This window comes from Lolium rigidum, chromosome 1, assembly GCF_022539505.1.
Source record: "Lolium rigidum isolate FL_2022 chromosome 1, APGP_CSIRO_Lrig_0.1, whole genome shotgun sequence".
NCBI classification, from domain to species: Eukaryota; Viridiplantae; Streptophyta; class Magnoliopsida; order Poales; family Poaceae; genus Lolium; species Lolium rigidum.
The window spans coordinates 118309115-118331656 of NC_061508.1; the positions used below are offsets into that span (position 1 = coordinate 118309115).

The 22542-nt window shown below is 44.6% G+C and overlaps 4 protein-coding genes across 5 annotated transcripts; 1 reads left to right on the forward strand and 3 right to left on the reverse strand.

The window, feature by feature from the left end:
* The first annotated feature begins 222 nt into the window (after positions 1-222).
* On the forward strand, positions 223-6111 carry LOC124662658 (NAC domain-containing protein 17-like). Its single transcript, XM_047200500.1, has 5 exons — positions 223-763; positions 1956-2165; positions 4179-4928; positions 5028-5154; positions 5467-6111. The coding sequence occupies exons 1-5, from the start codon at positions 287-289 to the stop codon at positions 5808-5810; spliced, it is 1908 nt and encodes a 635-aa protein (XP_047056456.1). The 5' UTR covers positions 223-286; the 3' UTR covers positions 5811-6111.
* Positions 6112-6128: 17 nt separating this feature from the next.
* LOC124662766 (malate dehydrogenase [NADP], chloroplastic-like) lies at positions 6129-9701 on the reverse strand. The gene is made up of 14 exons (XM_047200595.1): positions 9553-9701; positions 9332-9437; positions 8851-8937; positions 8462-8546; positions 8095-8276; positions 7741-7811; positions 7567-7657; positions 7396-7470; positions 7188-7289; positions 6979-7101; positions 6828-6896; positions 6675-6743; positions 6534-6587; positions 6129-6451 (listed from the first exon to the last, which is right to left on the reverse strand). Exons 1-14 carry the CDS (start codon positions 9699-9701, stop codon positions 6398-6400), a joined length of 1317 nt encoding a protein of 438 aa, XP_047056551.1. The 3' UTR covers positions 6129-6397.
* A 5808-nt stretch (positions 9702-15509) lies between these two features.
* LOC124650749 (expansin-A32-like) lies at positions 15510-16337 on the reverse strand. Its single transcript, XM_047190176.1, has one exon. The coding sequence runs from the start codon at positions 16335-16337 to the stop codon at positions 15510-15512; it is 828 nt and encodes a 275-aa protein (XP_047046132.1).
* A 596-nt stretch (positions 16338-16933) lies between these two features.
* Positions 16934-22106, reverse strand: LOC124662873 (superoxide dismutase [Cu-Zn], chloroplastic). 2 transcript variants are annotated; one of them, XM_047200688.1, is made up of 8 exons: positions 21854-22106; positions 19017-19078; positions 18902-18941; positions 18558-18653; positions 18401-18432; positions 18221-18296; positions 18080-18133; positions 16934-17219 (listed from the first exon to the last, which is right to left on the reverse strand). In XM_047200688.1, the coding sequence occupies exons 1-8, from the start codon at positions 22089-22091 to the stop codon at positions 17194-17196; spliced, it is 624 nt and encodes a 207-aa protein (XP_047056644.1). In that variant the 5' UTR covers positions 22092-22106; the 3' UTR covers positions 16934-17193. The 2 variants fall into 2 exon arrangements, with proteins under 2 accessions (XP_047056644.1, XP_047056704.1); XM_047200748.1 differs by lacking the exon at positions 21854-22106 and adding an exon at positions 19545-19798.
* Positions 22107-22542: the final 436 nt, after the last annotated feature.

Sequence of the window (22542 nt, forward strand, 5' to 3'; positions counted from 1 at the left end):
TTTAACAGGGACCATTCGCTAAATAGCACTCACTGAGGAAACCAAAAATTCTACACAAACAGAAGGTTTGCCCTGCAAAACAACCAAACCAGAGTATTCTAATCAGATTTTTACTTCTGGGACACCGCGACGTTCCGAAAAAGCCCCTGGCCTTTCTTATAGCCCAAGCCAACCAACCATCAATCCCTTCTCCCCGGAGACTCGCCGACCCCCTTCCAAAAAGACCAAAACTTTCCCCAATCCCCAATCCAATCTCCTCCCTCCGCCGGAACCCTAGCCACCGCACATGACCCAGCCATCGCCGTCCTCCTCCACGGCGCCAGCCGCCGCGCCGGACGACCCGACGTCCCTCGCGCCGGGCTTCCGCTTCCACCCCACCGACGAGGAGCTCGTCTCCTACTACCTCAAGCGCAAGGTGCTGGGCCGCGCGCTCAAGGTGGACGCCATCGCCGAGGTCGACCTCTACAAGCTCGAGCCCTGGGACCTCCCCGCCCGCTCGCGCCTCCGCAGCCGCGACTCGCAGTGGTACTTCTTCAGCCGCCTCGACCGCAAGCACGCCAACCGCGCGCGCACCAACCGCGCCACCGCGGGGGGCTACTGGAAGACCACGGGCAAGGACAGGGAGGTGCGCCATGGCCCCAGGATCGTCGGGATGAAGAAGACGCTCGTGTTTCACGCCGGGCGCGCGCCCAAGGGCGAGCGCACCAACTGGGTCATGCACGAGTACCGCCTCGAGGGCGACGGCGCCGCTGGGATCCCACAGGTACTTCTTTTTTTACGGGTGCCCACTGCCCAGAAAAAGATGGACTCTTGTAGATCAGATGGTATCCGTTTTTACATACATAGTACCTTTAGAACCAAGTCCGAGTGGGGATTGTGACATTTCTCCCAAGTAAAATGTGATGATTTTGCCTGCTTACACTAGGGAGCCAGCCAGTGATCTGTTTCATCAGTGGTTAATACTGCTAGTGCTTAAGTGAAATACATACCAGAGCTGATTTCCAAACAATCGTGTGTGTGTGCGCAGGATTCATTTGTGGTGTGCCGCAACTCTTAGTTTGTGGCTAATACTGCTTATAAATGCAATATGCTGATTTCTGAACCGTTGTGCGTGCGCAGGATTCATTTGTCGTGTGCCGGGTCTTTTACTTAGTGCTTAATACTGCTTACAAATGAAATATGCTGATTTCTGAACCGCTGTGCGTGCACAGGATTCATTTGTCGTGTGCCAGGTCTTTTAGATAGTTAGTGGTTAATACTGATTATAAATGAAATATGCAGATTTCTGAACCACTGCGTGTGCGCATGATTCATTTGTCGTCTGCCGGATCTTTAATTTGTGGTTAATACTGCTTATAAATGAAATATGCCGATTTCTGAACCGTTCTGAGCGCGCAGGATTCGTTTGTCGTGTGCCGGATATTTTAGTTTGTGGTTAATACTGCTTATAAATGAAATATGCTGATTTCTGAACCGTTCTGAGCGCGCAGGATTCGTTTGTCGTGTGCCGGATATTTTAGTTTGTGGTTAATACTGCTTATAAATGAAATATGCTGATTTCTGAACCGTTCTGAGCGCGCAGGATTCGTTTGTCGTGTGCCGGATATTTTAGTTTGTGGTTAATACTGCTTATAAATGAAATATGCCGATTTCTGAACCGTTGTGAGCGCGCAGGATTCGTTTGTCGTGTGCGGGATATTTTAGTTTGTGGTTAATAGTGCTTACAAATGCAATATGCTGATTTCTGAACCGTTCTGCGTGCGTGCGCAGGATTCATTTTGTCGTGTGCCGGGTATTTTAGTTAGTGGTTAGTAGTGCTTATAAATGAAATTTCCTGATTTCTGAACCACTGCACGTGCGCAGGATTCATTTGTCGTCTGCCGGATCTTTTAATTTGTGGTTAATACTGCTTATAAATGAGATATGCCGATTTCTGAACCGTTGTGAGCGTGCAGGATTCGTTTGTCGTGTGCCGCATCTTCCAGAAGGCCGGCCCTGGTCCACAGAACGGGGCGCAGTACGGAGCGCCCTTTGTTGAGGAGGAGTGGGAGGCCGACGAGGATGATGACGTTGGTCTGCTGCCCGTGGAAAGAGACGCTGTTGTCGAGCATGAGGCTCCTGGCGCTATGGAGAAAGGGTATCTTCAGATGACCGATCTAATTCAGGTATTACCTGCAGCTTGCATATGGCTTGTTTCGGTAAAAGCGCGTCTACTTGTGTAGCTATATTCCATAAGAATCGGTTTGAGCTATAAAAAGATCAACTTGAGTTTGCTAACCTTCTGTATCTCAACATAATAGCACGGTTCAGTAAAAGTTTTCATGGCTTGTTTCAGTAAAAGCACGTCTACTTGAGTATGAAATGCTCCATAAGAATCAGTTTGAGCTATAAAAAGATCAACTTGAGTTTGCTAACCTTCTGTATCTCAACATAATAGCACGGTTCAGTAAAAGTTTTCATGGCTTGTTTCAGTAAAAGCACGTCTACTTGAGTATGAAATGCTAAAATAAAAAAGAATCAGTTTGAGCTTCATGCTTACAGCTTGAGCTGTAAAAAGATCAATTTGAGTTGGCGCTCAAAGTTCCATTACCCCACACTTGTCCTTGTATGCCTTTTTATTCGGTGCCTTTGTATCTGTATCTCAACATAATTGCACGTGTAGCTTTATTACCGCACACTTGTCCATGTATGCCTTTTTTTTCAGCTTAACCGATTAGCATATGAAAATTTCTGCAAATATTTTACATCTCTTTTTCTTAGTGTGTTCCTATATGTACAATATTCTGATAAATCTTCCATATAAATACCACACAGGTGCTCGAGCATATAACTAGCTGTCTGGGACTCTTTATTATTCATAGCAAGAGGCCGTTGTCATACAGTGATGGCTTCCATGTTAAAATGTGCCACCATTGCCAGTCTTAAAAACATACACATGGAAACCTAAAATGTGGAAGCACAATATTTATATGGCAACCTATGTCCTTTTTTTACATACTGCTCATTTCATATATTGATATACCTTATTGGGCCAATATGTTCAATTTTTGTACAGTGCTTGGTTTTATCCTGCTTTGGTAGACAACAACCAAATGTTTAATCTTTTGTATGGACTTGTTGACGCTTTACTTGTTTTCATGGCCACGGACAATATTTGTCACCACAACAGTGAAAATAATTGCAAAGAACAACTTAGTTGCCATTGTTATTGGAACTTTTGTTCGGTGCCTTTGTATTAGCTTCGTTCAGAGTGAGATGATGCTTTTTCACAGCTGGAATTAGAAAAAGAAATGCACAATCTTTCCAGTTTTTTTGGGTGCCTTTGTATTAGCTATGGTCAGAGTGAGATGGTGATGCTTTTGCATAGCCAGAGTTAGGAAAAATTTCACTATCTTGCCAGTAAGTATGCTCTTTATCTATATAACTGCTATCACATAATTTGTTCCGTCTTTTACTTTCTAGGGTAAAACAAGAAGTGGTTTGTTAATGAAAAACATATAACTTTGTAGAATGTTTGTTGATGGACATGGTGTCACTCTAATCTATCTTTTTTTGTTTGTTGAGAATAAAGGGTTAAAAAATAGTACTGAGAATAGCTTCGGTGTTACTTTTATTGTGTATCTCTTTCAGAGAGATGCTCCACTTCCACCAGCATTGATGTTTAGCTTGTTCTAACTTGCGTTGATGAATTTCTCTGCCATGCTGTCTAGCAAGAATGCTGACAGTCATTGGCTCTTTGACATACATCTTCATATTTCTGTCAGGATTAGGTAGCAAGTCATATGAGATCACGACCCGCAAGAGTCATGATGTCATAGTATTCATGTCTATGAGCATTAAAAGGTTGGAATTTTTGTGTTTCTCTTTTGTCTTTTAACTGTATGACATGAAATTCACAACTCACAAGTCTCGGGTGTCTGATATGATAAGAAAACGTTGTTAGCTATAATTTTGTTGAACATATTAGTGTTTGATATAAAAAGATTGGTTCTGTCTAAATAGGAGCACACTATCTGTGCAGGACTATATTTTACTTTTTTTAACTGACTATATTTTACTTTCTTCGTGTGTAATTCTGCTTTATGGGTGATTTTGTTGTTTTGCTCTCTTCATTCTTTACCTAATTAAACCCCACTAATATGTCCATTGTTCTAACATGCTATATTTTCCCTTTGCAGGACTTGGCCGGCCATAATGAGAATGGCGGTGTTGCTTTGCCAGTTTCTGACACTTCAAACAATAGCAACCAATCTGAAGATGTGGAAGGAAATTCAGGGGACATTTTGAATGATCCAAATATTGGATCTAATTTTCTTCAGTATGTTCATCCTGCAGGACAAAACAATCTAACGGTTAATGAAAATATGTTTTCTAATGCCAATGGTGGAGAGTTTCTAAATAGTTCTACCCCCAGTGATGAATTCCTGGAACTGAAGGATTTGGAGTTCCCTTTAGACAATGGTTCCACCATCTGGCCTTCTGATGCTTGGGCCTGGAAAACACCTTACCCCTCAGATGCTGTAAATGGGGCCAACAATGAGGTTCTTCCAATCATGGGTGAACAGCCTTTCCAGCCAGATGAGTTGGCGCAGTTGTTGCAGACATTACAAGATGACTCCTCTCCTTTGGGCTCAACCATCACTGATCTCCCACATTCTTCTGTTACAAATTCCTTTAAGCCAGAAGATGATCATCTGTTGTTCTTTGATGCACCCTTTGACTCCACAATGTTGAGTGATGCGTTTACACAGCCAAATAGATTTCTCAGCTCCCCAGCAACCAATCTATCTGGCATGGACATGGTGGATGATGGTATGCCATACTATGATGCAGTGGAGGATAACTTATTTAATGATATGATGTGCTCTGTACACCAGTCAGCTGGGAGCAGTTCCCATGTTTTTAAGGGGCCTGTTCTTACTCAAGAGGTATGCTCTGAGTTACATGTAAGAGATCAACTTGCTGCAGAGAGTGCAGATCATTGATGTGATAATTGGAGTTTACCTACAATTTTTCTACTTTTACAGGTCAACAATACCACCTATACATATGGTCCAACTCAAAAGGTTTTAGAACCTAATTTTGTAGTTGGTACCCCATCAGCCGCTAGGTTACCTGAAGCTGGTAGTCAGTTAAATTGTGTTGCTTTGCCAGGTGATTTTACTATGGAAAAATACAGTAGGCCAGATATATGTTTTGTTTCATATATTCATTCATTATTGGTTTCCTCCTTCACCAGTACTTCTATCTTTGTTACTTGGAGGGAATGTTCTCAGTTGTATTTACTTGCCCTGATTAAGCTAGAATGAAGTATTAGATCATTCGTGTTACGAAGAAAATCAAGCTTAGTTCGGCTTAATCAGGGCAATGTTACCAATGGCTGGTCTTCAGCTTCCTGCTTGTTAACTTGGATGTTGTACCTATAATTGAACATTATTGACATGTTTTGATATTGTGTTCCAACAGATTCTCAGCCCAAGAATAGTTCTATTGGAAAGCGTTTTGTAAGGATGCTGGATTCAATCTCGGCACCCCCTGCCTTTGCAGCAGAGTTCCCAGCCAACCTTCGCAACACCGTCAGTTTCTCTACTGAAGTAATCATATCTAGACAAGACAAGTGGTCCGTCCAGAAGGATGAAGGTGTGGAGCTGCTCTTCTCCACAGCTATCCAGCCCAATAACCGCATACACTGCGGTGGCTGCAACACAGTGACTGCGGTGCTGCGTGGTGGCTTCTGCCTCTTTTTCTTCCTGTCAGCCATAATGCTCCTGGTGAGCTATGAGGTTGGCCTGTGCATCTATGGCAAGTAGCCTGCCTGGTATTGGGTAAAAAGATTATGACGTTAGTTAATCGTATGTGTATTGAGGCGAGAACTGGGGACCTCTCCTGCTAGCCTAAATGTATTGAATTGCATGACATGACCTCCGTATGTGGCTGTTAAATTTAACCTAATTAGCAGTACCGTTTTGCAGTTCGGAAATTGATTGATAATCAGTGCATGGTCCTGCCGCTATTATCCATGTTGATGGTTTTAGTTGGTAGTTTTAGTGCAGAACCGCTGTAAATATGAATCAAAGTTTGCAAATGAATCCAATCAGGATGTTTCTGCTCTTTGGTTATTTCTCACGTTTTGCAAATTGACAGTGCTTAATGCATAAAGCTTGAGAAGTATTTTTAGCATTACATTTTGTTTTATATACTATGAATAATGAATAATGTAGAACAAAGTCTGTGTCCTTATTCGGTATACAGAAGATAAATTGCTGCTGCGGACTGCTTGCAAGCAGTCGTTTTTCTCAACAATCAATTGTCCCCGTTGGAAACATTGTGAATTTGTGACCCCTCTACTGATAACATAGACGATGTAGAGATTGGCAGAACGCTAGGCTGGGTAGCACTACATCTCTCCAGGAAGCATTGTATCCCCAGGAAGATCACAAAATGCATTGCCCTGCAGTTGGAACAACATAAGTGACATTAATACTTACTGTAGTATGTTTATGCATGGTTTAAGTATATTCACGACCCCTTACCTCCCCTGTAAGATGGGCAACACATCTTTTCTCAGCGATCAGTTCATCTTCACTCTGAAAGAATGATTACATCATCATTTATCAAGTCATTATACTGACTGTGCTCTATCTGTCGCCGTATTATATTACAACTCGTAATACCTTTTTGATTCGGCCCCAGAGAAAATCGTCCATTATCACATCTTTAACTAGCTCATAGTCGCCATCACCCTGTATGCATTATGCCATAGTCCCAGTTACTGCATTGTCTAATATCAGGAAGAAAAGCCGGGGAATTTCGGAACAAAACTGTACCTTTGATCTGCATGGCATGCTGAATACAATGTCCTCTGCTATGCCATAAGGATTTCCGGTCGTATAAACCTAGGTTTAACATTGGCGTTGCTTCAGAGGCACAACAAAGCAAAAGAGAGAAATGAACCATCCAAAAGTCTGAAAAATTTACCCCTGTAGAGAACCAATCTCCTTCCGGGGTAGGAGTCACAAGAGACCTCATTGCGTCGACGATAGAAACAGCGGTTGATGCAGCTGAAGATCTGCCCCATTTTTGGATGAGCACGCCTCCACGCTGCATAATCATAGGAATGAATGCACGGCACCACGTTTGTTCTTCTAAGATGGATAAATTGCAAATAGATGTTAAACGGTGTGTACCTTTTGAACAGTTATAGTGAAATCTTCTTCTAGCCACTTTGTATCATCGATGACTTCTTTCACGGGCCTCCCATCAATTTTGGCATTCAAGAAATCAGGAACCTACTTAGGTGGAAACCAGTACTAGTGATCACCAAGACATGCATCTGCAAAGATGCGGCTACTGCAAACAGAGTACCCTGCTATCTATAATCATATCTTCAGTTACCTGAGTTGTTGAATGGTTCCCCCAGATAGTCATATTTGATACTTTGTCATAAAACACGCCGGCTTTTAACGCTAGCTGGAAAACGATTGTGAATGAAAGATCAGCATTGTCATTTGTGGGAAATGAAATAACATGAAGACGTCTGAATAATTAAGGCTCAAGGTCAAGTACCTGACACTTGGCTCTGTTTTCATCCAACCTTGTCAATGCATGAAAGTTCTTTGCTGATAGGTTGGGAGCATTTTTCAAGCAAATCAAAGCACTACATGCAACATATACTGCAAGTTAGAAATTATAATAGCATAAATCAGAAACACACTTAGCAACCACAAAACCTGTCCGTACTTAGTGTTACAGGGGTTTCCAACAACTATGACTTTCACATTCCGAGATGCCACAGCGTTTAGTGCTTTCCCCTGAGACAATTCAAAATTTCAGCGAATAACAATATAACTATTTCCATGATCCATTTGTGTACTCAAATATGTGTTAATATTAGGTTGTTGCTCAAGGTTATTATTAGCCGGTTTCATAGTAAGGAACCCCATAATTATTTTTTCCCTCAAATACACAAAAGAACAGCACATCTTTTGTATGAAAGGGATCTCATAGTAAAAATTCAAAGTTTAAGAAATGCTTCCTTGCAGTTTTATGACGGTATACTTCAGAAGAAATGAGGGGAATAATGCAAAAGGAAACCTGTTCGGCAAAGATTTGACCATTGATATCAAGTAAGGCAGCTCTCTCTACTCCAGGTCCTCTGGGTTTCGCGCCAATTAGAAGGGCCCAATCTGCATCTTCGAAGATCACATAAGGATCTATTCCAATGCTGACCTCCCTTAACAATGGATAGAGTGAATCCTCCAGTTCCATAGCTACTCCTGCAGTTGTAATTATAAGAAAGAATTAGGAAGAGGGGAAATATATGTCTGCCTCAGTAATTCATCCATGCCTAGGAGTATATCAATATTGGAATCTGGAATGTAGTTAATGTGGATCATGTAGAAACTTAAGACGGATTGTTGTTGCTTCTCAAATGTCAAGGCAAATCAGTTAGTGAAGCTACCTTCTAGTGCTTGTAATGATCTTTCTGAGCCCAGTAACTTGAGTGCTATTGGTTGGTCCTGTCCAAAAACCTCACCAGAGGCAAGCTACAAAAGAAAGTAAAATAAGAAAAAGATCAGTTTGGTGCACAGTAGCTTCAGTCAATCAGTTGTCATGTTGGCCAAAATGTAAAGAGAGTCCATAGTGAAAACAGTAGGATTAACATCAGGTAGCATTTGGTACTACTATCAATCTACACCTGCATCTGGTAGATGAGTATCACTTGTGGCACACTTGTCTATGCATTTTCAATAAAAGTGGGCAGAATAGTTGACAGGGCCCACACCTCTACATAGACAACATTCGGATAAATCGGCGTATACGATATTTTTGTTAGTCGGTGCTACTTACTTTGAAAAGCAGATGATTTGATATCATCCCGGCGGCCCCCGACACAGCAACGTTCACTAGCTTCTTCCAGGACTTGGTCTTTTCATCCTGCATTCCATTTGACAGGAGGAGCACAGATTAATACAAGAAACTCTGTGTTAGCCAATCGCATCTAACTATCCATATCCAGTGACAAGCAGAGTCGGCGAGTGCAAATCGTAAGCAATGTCATGGCTTCAACACAAAGTAACAGATCAACATCAGGTGCAGTGTTCACGCACGAAGCAAACCTCACGAAACATAAGCGCCTCTGTTCTCTACCTAAATTCGGAGGCCACGATCCTAATCAACCTCAATCGAGAACACGGATTCAGACGTGACATCGCAGTCTCGGGGCTCCCGGCACCAGCAACACTTTTCACTCTCTGCGCTCGCACCAACCCAGCCAGGCAGTGGAACCGTCGCCGATCATTTCAACAAACACGTGGTGAGGAGGACTCACCGCCTGGAGATCGTAGGTGGTGCAGAAGACCCCGAAGCACTCCTTGCGCGCGGCCTCCGCCTCCGCCGCCGCCGCGACCGCAGAGGGTACCCCCTGCGCCTGCTGCCTGGTGGTTGGAACCAAAATCGCGCGCTTTACACATACCCATGATCTTTCCCAGCGCCAAAAAGAGGCATGATCGAACTAAGCTGGGCAGTACAGTATGTTGGCCGTGCACTCACTTGGCAGTGTCGACGGAGCACCGCACGGCGGGCCTGCGCGGGCGGAGGAGCTGGAGCTGGACGGAGCGGCGGCGCGCGGCGTGGGCGCCGAGAGGGCCCGGCGAGACGCCGCGGAGCGATTGCGGTCTCGCTAGGGAGGAGAGATCCATGGTGCCGGAGTGCGGAGCTTGGAGCAGAGTGGATAGGCAGGGGAGGGAGTGGAGGAGATAATTTAGAGCGCGAACGAGTTGGATTAGCTTTGCAGCGCGGGCGGTACTTATACCCTGCGTTTAAAGGCCGCCATCTGGGACACGTGGCGCGACAGCGATAGTACGACCGTACTAGGGGACGAATGGTGGCCCGGCGTGCTTGTCTGGCACGCCCATGTCAGCGTTTAACGATGTGTTCCAGTTTAAAAAGAAGTGGAACTTGTGCCATTTATGTTACTTAGTACAAGAACCTGGATCGTCCATGGATTCATTTATAATCATCAACATCAATAAAAAAATCAAAAATAATAAAAATTAACACAAAGACAGTCGAATGCGCGTCACCCTTCTCGCCGCTCCATCATAGAAGCTAATCAAAAATTATCATAGTAAAGCTTGTTGTGTTAGACAGACGGAAAGTGATCATGTTGACGGCTGAGGTTACAGAAACCCTAGCCACATGGGCATGCCTTCTTTTTCTCCTCTCTCGTCATACCAACTAGTGGTTTGTTTACTGTATTTTGTATTTTGTAAGTTATTACACGTCAAAATGGAAAACAATCATGAAGCCTCGAATGGCGGTGGCTTGTACGTGCACACAAGGGCACATTGTCTTTTTTAAACATGAAATATACCGTAAACCTATATCAAATACTTCCTCCATCTCAAAATATAAGGCGCCTAAGATTAGATTGAAGTTAAATCCTACTAATTTTGATCACAAAGTTAGGAAATAATATCCATATCTATAATATTGAATGGATATTTTAGAAAATATATTTATGGTGAATCTGCTGATATTAATTTAGTATTCTAGATGTTTATATTTTTTTTTTGTAAAAACTTGGTCAAAGTTAAAAGATGTTGACTTTTGACTAACATTAGGCCTCTTATATTTTGGAACGGACGGAGTACCAAAAGTTAAGTTAGCCATGATGTTCTTCCCTAAAACTTAACCAAAAAGACAAATTACCATATGGTTGGTAGATTTGTATTAGGTTAATTATTAATTCGTAGCATCTTTCACATGTGCTTATTTTTGGCACATTGTCTTTTTTTAACATGAAATATACGACAAACGTTTCTCTAATACTCCCTCCATACAGGATTAATGGGCAATTACGATCTTCGAGAAACAAGTTTGACTACAAATTTAGTCAATAAAATATGAGATATATGCCAAAAAAAATTATATCATTGGATTTGTATTCAAAAAATGTTTTTAATAATATAATTTTTGTGATGTATATCTTATATTTTATTGATCAAACTATTAGTCAAACTTATTTCTCGAAGTACGTAATTGCCCATTAATTCGGTATGGAGGGAGTACCAAAAGTTAAGTTAGCCATGATGGCCTTCATAAAACATAACCAAAATGACAAATTACCATATGGTTGATGAATTTTTTAGGTTAATTTGCAATTCGTAGCATCTTTCACATGTGGAGATTTTTTTTTTCGCAAACTCTTAAAGTGCAAAACCACCCTGTCTAAAGTGATTTGGTGGCTTAAGTTCCTCGAAAACCTGAAATCAATTTAGGTGCGGGGAATGGTATAAAGTGAGGACCGGAGAAATATCATCTGCGTCATAAATAACATATGTTTTGGATGAAAAATTCAGGCTACCATGCACAATAGGTCCTACATTTAAAATGATTTAGGTGTAGTACTCCCTCCATCCTATAAAGGTTGTATGAGATTTGTTAAAATTTGGATGTATCTAGATAACCTCTATGGGATGGAAAGGGTACAAACAATTTTCCGGATTAATAGTTTATGGAAAATAGCTGAAGTTTACAGATAAATAGTTGAGATTCCAAAACGCACTTTTTCTCAGACAAAAACAACGACCTCTTGTGTGGATAAAAAGATTACCGAGATTGCCATTGTACCTCAAGCAAGCATGTCCATAGCCTGCTCGTGAAGGAGGATCACGGATGAAGGGTTCCTCGTGTTTCATCTGCTGCAGTGTCAACATCTATGAGGAAAGGAGAACGTCCACGGAGAATGGAACGACGGCCGGGTGTCTTCCTCGAGTGATGGAGTTGTGTGTGTCCAACATTACAACCTTACAGGATTGAATCGTATAGATCTTTTTGCTAGGGAATTCCTTTGAACTAAAGTTTATAGGAAAGTTTGCATCCACCTGTTGAATGATAGTTTTTTTTCTTTCGAAAATACACCTTGGAAGGTGTATCAATTACATAGAAGGGTGTCAAAGAAGATAAAGTTGGTGTTGCTGCCAACAAGGTGTGGCAGCTCCCCACAAAAAGCCTACTCTCCTAGCTGTCACAATAACTCTCTCGGTTCCAGAAAGGAGAAAGCGGTGCCACATAACCACTTCGCCAAATGCCATCTATTGTATTCCTCCTTGATCTTCTCTCTAATGACTCTCGGCGACGCCACCACTCCGTTGGAGACCACGTCGTTCACGTGCCTCCATGTGTACCAAAAGACCATGATGATAGCCGTCCACATATCACGTTTGTGCTCCTTAGGGCAAGAGCGAGACAACCACAAGTCCACCAAGTCAGGGTCTCCATCTGAAAGCTAGTCAGCCTTGTCCCAGAAGCGGAGCACCTATGGCCAAACCTGACATGCCACCACACATCCTAAAAGAAGATGCCCCAGGGTCTCCGGCTCCTAGTTACACAGCGGATACACCGCCGGACATGGCAGATCCCATTCCTCCAGCACTGTTTCTTCGAGGCCAACAAAGCGAAGAACTTAAAGTTATAGGGTGCCCGAGAATGCTATATCTCGTTGGCGATGACAGCCTTCGTCAAGTTCCCGGAGAAAGCCTCAGTACGCTGACTTGGATGAGTAGCGACCATCGCCAAACCACCGCAACACTAGCACATCCTCTCGTTCTGGGTCATGAACGGTACCACTTAGCATGCGTCATAGCTAGAAGAACTCGCTTAGGGCATCATCTCCCATGTATGGCCCAGTCCTGAGCCATTTCCTAGTCATGCCCTCTCTAACTGAGCAGGCATTGGCCCTCCTCTTGGAGACCATCTTGACCATGTTTGGGGCAATATCCGCCATTCTGTCTCCATTGAGCCATCGGTCTTTCCAAAAGTGAGCTCGCTCGCCATCGCCAAGCACATAGCTTGTGGCTAAGTCAAAGATGGTCGTGCAAAGGACGTGTACTCGAATGTCAAACTCTGCCTAGGCCTTATCCAGGTCCGCCTTTTGAAGCCACACCCAGCGGCAACAGAGAGAAGATTGAGGAGCCAGAGGTTCCGGATACAAAGGTTGTTGAAGGTTGAATGATAGTAATCAAATAAACAAAAATCCTATAGGATTCCAATGAAGATGCCATTGTAATCATGTGTATGTGAATCCACGATGCATCTCCTCTTCAAATGCCGCTTTACAACTCGTATTTAGACGGCTATGCTTGTTTGGTGTCGTCTACATGACATACAACTGGCTCTGGGCAAGGATCACCTTATAAAATAGGCAAAATAGAAAGGTTTTGGCTTCTTTGGCTATAGTCATTGCATTGGAAGTGCGTAAGGAACGCAATGCGGCGATCCCAGTGCATACCATGATGTCGCTCGACATCCCGCCGAAGGTTGTTGAGGCGCTGCGCAAGATATGTCAGGCCTTCCTTTGGAAAGGGCGGCAGGAGGTCAAGGGTGGTCACTGCTTGGTCGCTTGGGACAAGGTGACCTCCCCGAAGGAACTCGGCAGGCTAGGTATTCCGAACCTCTGCTTGCTTAATCTTGCTCTCCGCTGCCGGTGGGCCTGGCTACAGAAGGTGGACCCCTCTAAGGCCTGGGCGGAGTTTAACATTCAGCTCCCCATCCTCTGCACCGCTATCTTTGATGCGGCCACCTGTTATGTTCTGGGCAATGGCGAGCGAGCTCGGTTCTGGTCCGATCGGTGGCTGGACGGTTCGAGTGTTGCGGAGATTGCACCAAATGTGGCCAAGATGGTCTCGCGTAGGAGGATCACCGGTTGCTCGGTGAGAGAGGGCCTGGCCGGCCAATGGCTGAGGGACTGTGGGCCGGACATGGATGAGGCAGCCCTCCCGAAGTTCTTCATGTTGTGGTAGAGGCTGGCGAACGTCCAGCTGGTCCCGGAGCGGGAGGACATGTTGCTGTGGAGGTGGTCGACTGATGGCATTTACTTCGCCAAGTCGGCGTACAGAGCATTCTTTGCGGGCCAGGTGAGGGCCCCCATCTAAGAGGAGATCTGGCGGTCTAGGGCGCCGTACAATTGCAAGTTCTTCGCATGGCTGGCCTCGAAAAACCGTTGTTGGATGGCGGATAGGCTTCGACGTCGGGGCTTGCCGTGTCCGTCGGCCTGCCCGCTTTGCGATCAGGAGTCGCAGACCTTGCAGCACTTGCTGCTGGGTTGCATGGTGACGCGGGAGACCTGGGCATGGGCTCTTAGGTGTTGGGTTAACCGATCTGCTGGAGTGGTGGACGTCCCGGGCTTGTCCGACAGCTCACATACGGGACATGTGGACTGCCATCATACTTGTCTTCTGGTGCATTTGGAGGCATAGGAACGACGTGGTCTTCAACGTTGCGGTGGCTTCGCATGGCGCCATCAGGGACAAAGTACGGGAGGAGTTCGAGCGGTGGCGCCTAGCCAAGCTTTTCCGTGGCACTTTCTTTGTTTTTCTTGATCCGACCGTTGAACCGTGGTAGCACGGAGAGTAGGCGTGTGTTTGGGGAGCTGCCCCCTTGTGGTAGCGCAATCTTTGACATCTTGGCACTCTTCTATATGATTGATACACCTTTCCCGGGTGTATTCTCGAAGGAACGCAATGCGAGAATCTTTCGAAATCATTCATCCACGGCAATAATCATCATTGTGAATGCGAAGGATGGGGCGAGAGCTCGGAGGATAACTGGTGTAAAAAAAATTAGTAACATAATGCCAAGAGAGTAAGCTTGTTTCTAATAGCCTAGGTTTTTTTCCGCAAAAGAAACCTCGTGTGATATGAGAAAACAGATTGTCCAATAAAATAGATGGTTATTTCAAAAAAAAAAACTTTTTAATTATTAATAAAAATAGCAAATATTTTGCCTTGTTTAAAAGTTCCGCAAATCAATTGGCCACTATTTGTTATTTGCGAGATCAAAACTGACGGATTAGAAGAAATAGTTGCGATATCAAAACTGACTTTTGCCAAACAAAAACAACGACCTCTTGTCTTGTGTGGATCAAAAAGATTACCAAGATTGCCGCTGTACCTCCATTGACGCTGCGCCAAGCATGTCCACAGCCTGCGCAAGGAGGAGGATCACGGATGAAGGGCGCGTCTTTCATCTGCAATGTCAACATCGTGGACGAAAAAAGGAGAGCTTCCAAGGAGAAGGGAACGACGGTCGTGTGTCTTTGTTGACGATGATGGATTTGTGTACGTGTGTGCGTCCAACATTACCGGACGTCCCGTTCTGTGCCGCCTCATATGCTTGCTGGGTTTTTTCTTGTTTCTCTCTCGAGGTGCAGCATGAAAGTGCCCAGCCCTGCGATGTTGGACACAATTCGTGCAGCTAGTTTTCGTACGATTTTTTCCCTGGAAAGTTTATTTCGCTGCTGTCAGTATCGGGCGTCGCAATTTGCAGCGCAGATGGAGACGTATCTGAACGTTCTCTTGTTTCTGCATGCACGTCTCGTTTAGGTTTTACAGTGATAGACAGATTCGTGAGCGCTTGGCAGCATCAGCGATCAGTTTCACATCTCGATCGGTGGACAAATTGAATCACTGGAGGATGGATATTCACGGTGACGATGATTCATTCATTCAGAAGTTCTTGGGCGCCTGGTAGGTGACCCCGAACTGCCAGTCGCGGGGGAGGACGTGCCAGGAGGTGTGCCGGCGGTGGTCGCCGGTCATGACGCGGAACGTCAGCGACTCGCCGGTGAGGTCCTCGCCGGTCTGCCACACCTGGCCCCAGTTCCGCTTCAGCGGCGTCCACTTCACGCGCTTGTTCCCCTTCACCGTCAGCCCGGCCACGTCGCCGGCGCCGCCCACGTTGGTCACCGTCACCATGTTGAAGTACTTGTTCCCCGTGATCGTGTACCGGATCCCGCCGGCCTTCGCGCAGGGCACCCGCCGGTAGGAGACCGGCACGATGCCGGCCTTCTCCTCGGCGATCTGGAGGAACGCCGGCATGGTCAGGTCGAAATGCTCCCGCGGCGGGTTGCACCACCCGCCGTTGTCGCCGGGCAGCTGGTAGTTGGGCGGGCACAGGTTCGTGGCAGTCACGATCAGCGGCGGCGCGGGCGGCGCGCCGGCGGGGGCCTGCTTGCACCAGCCCGGGCTGTCCGTGCACCGCACCTCGTAGCACGCCCCGCACGTCGCGCCGCCGTTGAACAGCGCCGTGCTCACGGCCACCGTCTGCAGGCCGTACCCCTCCGCCACCGTGTCCTTGTACCCGCACGCCCCGGCGCGCGTGTCGGACCCGTCGCGGCCGCCGTAGAAGGTCGCGTGCGCCGGCTTCCATGGCCCCGCCTTGAACCTGCCGTGGTTGCGGTGCACCATCGCGGCAGGCGCCCTGCCGTCCACGGCGACATTGCCCGCCGAGGCGAGCAGCGCCAGGACGACGAGAGGCGCCCACGAACCAGACATGGATCAACAGCTAATTACAGTTACAATGATTACTACTATGGCTAGTTTTCCGATGCACTGTCTGGGATTTTGCTTAAATACGCGATAAAACCTGCGAGCCTAGCTATTTTTAGCTTGCTTGTGAATCTGGGCATGCAAAGCTGTAAGAACTTGAGCAATTCGAGGACGACCATCCAAGACTAACAAGCAGCAACAACAGGTAGGCAGCTTGAGAAAGAACCACAGCAAACGCTGACCTGGAATATTACCCTTAAATTAGTCAGGCACAACGACGATATTATTATGGTCATGATAGCTCAGCAGCAGTAATCGACACCAAATATCAGATATAAGGAGATCCCACCATGATAATCCGTTGAGCATTTTATGATAATCTTAGTAATCAAAATTTGTATGTTCATGCTTCATACCTCAACAAGATGCGAGTGTGACAGCACTTATTTGCTAAACTGAACTTTACACTCTGATGATACAAAAGATCAACATAAGCTTGAGAAAGAACCACAGCAAACGCTGACCTGGAAGCTGGAATATTCCCCTCTGATTAACCAGGCACAACAACGATAGTATGCTTATGATAGCTTAACCAGCAGTAATTGACACAAAGATCATATATATAAAGAGTTAATCCTTTGTAATGTTATAACAAACTGGACAAATCAAAATTCTGAAGTTTATGCTTCATAGCTCAACAAGATGTGAGTGTGCCAACACTTATTTGCTAAACTGAACTTTACACTCTGATACAAACGATCAACATAAGCTATTAAGCACCCATGGTCTGAAATCCAGGTACAACGAGAAACATGCTGTCTCAACAGGTGTGACAGGGACAATAGAACTGAAGGCCCACAACTTACAACGGAGTCAGGCCAACAACACCTGCATAGCAAAGCAGTGATGAAACAGATGCACTTCCGCGGCAATTATGCACTTGAAAGTTGAAACATTAAACATAGTAAATGCTAAGCACTAGCTGCATCGATGGGTGCTGACTGAAGTATTACATCACTTCATAGTACACATTATACTCCCTCTCCCAAATTAGGATGCATATTAGTTTTGGTCAAAGTCAAACTTAGATTAAATATATAGAAAATTATAGCAACATCTATAACATTATCTCAATGTTATTAGAATCATTATGAAATATATTTTCATATTATATGCATTTAGTATTAAAAAAATTGATATAATTTCATATATAGTTGGACCAACTTTATAAAGTTTAACTTTGACCAAAGCTAATATGCACCCTAAATTGGGAAGGAGCGAGTAATTTTTATTTATAATCATGTAAATAAACTGCATTAAATTTCTGCACCATTCTTTTATGCTTATCCAGTAGACCTTTAATATTTACCCTTTAGCAATTTGGGCATTTGATGCCTGATACCATCAGCACAGATGGCAGTAAGTTTAAAAGAGAAACAATCAATTTATTACTACTTGTAATATTCTACTCCCTCCATCCCATAATATAATATGTTATTACAACCAATATACAAGTTAATTGGTTGTAATTTATCTAATATACAAGTTAATTGGTTGTAATAGCATCTTATATTATGAGACGGAGGGAGTAATTAACAACAGGCTGAATCAAAATAATGTGCCACGTGACGTTCTCATATCAGTCGTTCTTATATCAGTCATGACTGATACCAATATCTTTCGATATGCACTTTCATCTATAATCAAGGAACATTTTCATAAGATAAGAGATGTATCTGATAACATACCACATGCAAGTCTTCCACCAGCATTTCCGGTACTGAGACTAAGCTCATGCCCCCCTATAAGGAAAGAGCAAAAAAAATGGAACATTATGAACTGAAAGGGGGAAAAGTGTAGAACAAGTAGAGCTAGCCAACTAGGCATACCTTTCCCCAAGTCATCCTCAAGCTCATGTACAACAAATGCTCTCCCAACAACTGCATTTGGGCCGCTCAAAGGAATCTGTGTAGAAGAAATCATCAGAAGTCAGTGTACTGAATCTTGGAACTTAAACTACGCATACAGCCACTTATGCAAAGATCAAGAACATGATGTTTGAACTTTACCTGGCTATCGACAATGGTTGTCTCTGCCACACCTATATCACCACCATTAAAACACACATCCCATAAATATGTTAAATCCAGAAAGATAGATTAGGAAAACAAACATCAGAAACGTTCTTCGGGGTGGAAGTTCACTACGGATTATTGCCGACTATACCTTCAGCATTGGCAACAATGTTTCCCAGGTCACCCGCGTGACGGACTTCATCTTCTGGGGCACCATGTGTCAGGCCATCTGGGTTAAAATGCGGTCCTGCAAGATTTTAAAAAAAAAAGATCTGTAAGAAAGATGTGATTCAAAAGCGCAACTGATTAGAGGATTCATAATTTCTGTAAGTCACATGGGAAAGTAAAAGAGCAACAAATATGAAAAGGTAAAACAAACATGCGTACATGGCAATCTGATGATGTTTACAACAGAAAAGAAAAGAAAAACATGATTATGTTTCATTATGAATCATTGACATTTTGCCATTACATGATTTGAGTCACAAAACCAACCTGTCGATATGCACCCGTTAGTTGTGTCACCGAATTGATGCTGCAAAACGAATGATCGTGTTATTCTTAGGAATCAAGAAACATAACTCGGAGCAGCCCAAAGAAGAACACTCACGAGGTGGAAGCCGTGCTTTCCAGGAGTAAGTCCAGTGATACGGACGCTCACTGATGTAGGACCTGCAATGGATGAGAAGTTGGACGAGTTATACATGAGTAAGATACAGTCGTAGATTTGCAATTGCCTTTTTTTGTAAAAGTTAATGTGTCTGCAGTGATGGTGACAATTAGAAATGCAACAGACATTTTAGCCAGACGGCGGGTTTAGCAATGCATCAACTCATCGTGTAAGCTTTGGCACCCTTTTTTTTTGGCATGTTAACTGAAGAAAAGTGGAGCAACTACAGCTAGTTGAGGTACTAGAAGTTGTAACAACTAGTAACTAGATTAATGCTTCATCGTCGCAATATCTACAGCAGGACGCTCCTAATCAATGCAGGGTTTATATTAAGTTCGGAAGCACCAATCTGCTGTCAGACAGAAGTACAGAACTAGCCAGGCAACTGGCGAAGCTTCAGGAGGGGCCAGCATTCAACCGGTAGAACTAGTGATGACAAGATATAGAGAGGGAGGTGGGGTGACGCACCGTCGTCCTCCTGTGTGAGCGTGACGACGCCCTCGACCTCGGAGGTGCCCTTGAGCACGGCGACGGCCTTCTTGGTGGCGTCGGCGACGACGAGCGCCCTGGCTGCCGCGGCGGCGCCTCCAGGGGCGGAGACGAGGCGGAGCGAGTGGAAAGGGCGGGCAGAGGACGGAGCCTGGAAGAGTGGCGCCGGCTGCGCGGCGAAGAGGATGCTCTGGGCGGCCATGGCGGTCGTCGGCGGAGCGGAGGAGCTCTTGCGGGGGTTGGTGGTGGCGACTGGCGATAAGGTGGGCTCGGGCCGCGCGGCTCTATTATACTCGGCTCGGGTGAGGCCCTGCTTGGCCCTTGAGGCCTACCAGGGCCACAGGTGGCTCATCATCGTCATCAGGCACTATCGCTTTGTTTTGTCCTGGCTATGCCACTCCACTTCTCCAGAAGCCTCTCTCTGTTTTGTTCATCGGAGACTTTCTTTTCTGTTCGTGTGTTTCGCTTTCCACGCGATCGTGTCATTTTGGATGGTACCTTCGCAAGGAGTTTACACCGTCGTTGTAAAACTAATTAAACCATTGTTGTGTCGCTGTTATGGTTATAAATTTTGTGGTGGTGACATGTATGGAAGCTACAAGTGTCATCCTCTAGAACTATCCAAAGAAAAATACGACCATACCAAATCTCAAGTGGAAATACGACCATATGTGACCTATACGAAAAAGAGAAAATTAAAGTTTGTGTTTCTTTGAACAATATGGATCCAATTATTATAGCGTCATTTGCATATTTTATCATTTTTATGTAGGTTCCGCACAATCATATTTTTTTTCTTGGGAATTAGCATGAGTAAGTATCATTATAACATGTTCTTCATGGGACCTGCATTGAAATTCAAAGTGTCTAAATTTTTGTTTAGAGCAACAATTTTCCTCATCATAATAGTTAAGCAGCTCATTAGCCATTTTATTTAGAAGTTTCAAGAACCTTTCTAGTCTTTTTCTTTCTTTTAATTCTCTACGGTTCTGAGCTATTATTTTTACAATACTCTCATTCATCTAAACTAGTCGCCATAACAGGAGGAATATTCACGCTTTCAACATATCTAAAAAGAGGAACTCTTTAACCATTTTTTGAGTTTTATATTTTATAATATAATTGCTGAAAGTAAAACTAAATGCAATGCAAACAAGAATAGAAGTCTAGTACTATGCTCCCCGAAAACAAGTGCTAGAAAAGTACTTTGATAACCCCAAGAACAAGGGATCACCAAATACAATTCGATAAGTACTTGAGTATCGAACCCACGAGGAGATGAATGTTGATACGTTGCAAACATATCTATAATTTTTAATGCTTCATACGTTGCAAATGTATCTATAATTTTTTATGCTCCATGCTTATCTATAAGACAAGTTCCGGGGGACAGAAGTCTCTGTTCCGGCACCCTACCGGGACGGGGAATTCCCCCCGGAGCCATCTTCATCGACTTCACTGCCATCTCCATTGCCGTTGCTGACTCTCATGATGAGGAGTGAGTAGTTCTCCCCCGAGGTTGAGGGCTTTACCGGTAGCTATGTGATCATGAGCTTTGTAATCTAATTGAATAAGTAGATGTTATTCTTCAACTATTGTGCTACTCAAGTGGTTTTATTATGTGATCTTTGAGGACACCTTGTCCAACGGTGTGAAGGTGACAGTGTGCACACCGTGTTTGTTTCTTAAGATTAATTTACAGAAATACTAATTAATTGTGGTGTCTAGTTAGTACCATGTTTGTATGCTCAAGGTGATAGTGTGGGGTGTCCATAGATTGGGAATTAGAACTTTAAGGAACGCCTATGCAGACCTACGCAGTGAATTTGTGTTTATTATCAAACCGGAGAGTGGTTCAGAGTAGCATAGTGAAGTGATAATATCTATGTATTCAATTACGGTATCATTGTTGAGAGTGTCCACTAGTGAAAGTATGATCCCTAGGCCTTGTTTTCAAGCATTGAAATACCATTTACAACCAGTTCTGCTACATGTTTGCTTGCTGCCATTTTTATTTCAGATTGCATTTACCACTCATAATCAATCATATTACTTGTATTTCACTATCTCTTCGCCGAACTAGTGCACATATACACCTGACAAGTGTATTGGGTGTGTTGAGGACAATGCTCCTAATCAATTCAGGGTTTATATCAAGTTCGCAAGCACCAATCTGTTGTCGGCAGTAACTCGCTGCGTAACCTGGCAACTGACGAAGCTTCTGGAGGGGTCAGCATCCAACAGGCAGAACTAGTGGTGACAAGATAGCGAGAGGCGGGGTGACGCACCGTCGTCCTCCTGGGTGAGCGTGACGACGCCCTCGACCTCGGAGGTGCCCTTGAGCACGGCGACGGCCTTCTTGGTGGCGTCGGCGACGACGAGAGCCCTGGCTGCTGCGGCCGCGGCGGCGCCTCCAGGGGCGGAGACGAGGCGGAGCGAGTGGAAAGGGCGGGCAGAGGACGGAGCCTGGAAGAGTGGCGCCGGCTGCGCGGCGGCGGCGGCGAAGAGGATGCTCTGGGCGGCCATGGCGGTCGTCGGAGGAGCTCTTGCGGGAGTTGGTGGTGGCGACTGGCGATAAGGTGGGCTCGGCCCGCGCGGCTCTATTATAAGGCCCTGCTTGGCCCTTGAGGCCTACCAGGGCCACAGGTGGCTCATCATCGTCATCAGACACTATCGCTTTGTTTTGTCCTGGCTATGCCATTCCACCTCTCCAGAAGCCTCTCTCTCAAGTGTGGTGGTGACATGTATGGAAGCTGCAAGTGTCATCCTCTGGAACTGTCCAAAGAAAAATACGACCATACCAAATCTCAAGTGAAAATACGACCATATGTGACCTATACGAAAAAGAGAAAATTAAAGTTTGTGTTTCTTTGAACAATATGGATCCAATTATTATAGCGTCATTTGCATATTTTATCATTTTTATGTAGGTTCCGCACAATCATATTTTTTTTCTTGGGAATTAGCATGAGTAAGT

Bases quoted from the DNA above. Each gene is read 5' to 3' on its own strand.
- LOC124662658 (XM_047200500.1), top strand. From the start codon at position 287: ATGACCCAGCCATCGCCGTCCTCCTCCACGGCGCCAGCCGCCGCGCCG. The intron at 4,929-5,027 runs GTATGCTCTGAG...CTACTTTTACAG, and splicing joins GGCCTGTTCTTACTCAAGAG to GTCAACAATACCACCTATAC. The intron at 5,155-5,466 runs GTGATTTTACTA...GTGTTCCAACAG, and splicing joins AAATTGTGTTGCTTTGCCAG to ATTCTCAGCCCAAGAATAGT.
- LOC124662766 (XM_047200595.1), bottom strand. From the start codon at position 9,701: ATGGATCTCTCCTCCCTAGCGAGACCGCAATCGCTCCGCGGCGTCTCG. The intron at 6,744-6,827 runs GTACAGTTTTGT...TAATGCATACAG, and splicing joins GCATGCCATGCAGATCAAAG to GGTGATGGCGACTATGAGCT. The intron at 6,588-6,674 runs GTATTACGAGTT...TCATTCTTTCAG, and splicing joins TCTGGGGCCGAATCAAAAAG to AGTGAAGATGAACTGATCGC.
- LOC124650749 (XM_047190176.1), bottom strand. From the start codon at position 16,337: ATGTCTGGTTCGTGGGCGCCTCTCGTCGTCCTGGCGCTGCTCGCCTCG.
- LOC124662873 (XM_047200688.1), bottom strand. From the start codon at position 22,091: ATGGCCGCCCAGAGCATCCTCTTCGCCGCCGCCGCCGCGCAGCCGGCG. The intron at 19,079-21,853 runs GTGCGTCACCCC...CATCCATTGCAG, and splicing joins GCTCACCCAGGAGGACGACG to GTCCTACATCAGTGAGCGTC. The intron at 18,134-18,220 runs GTATGCCTAGTT...CTTTCCTTATAG, and splicing joins TGAGGATGACTTGGGGAAAG to GGGGGCATGAGCTTAGTCTC.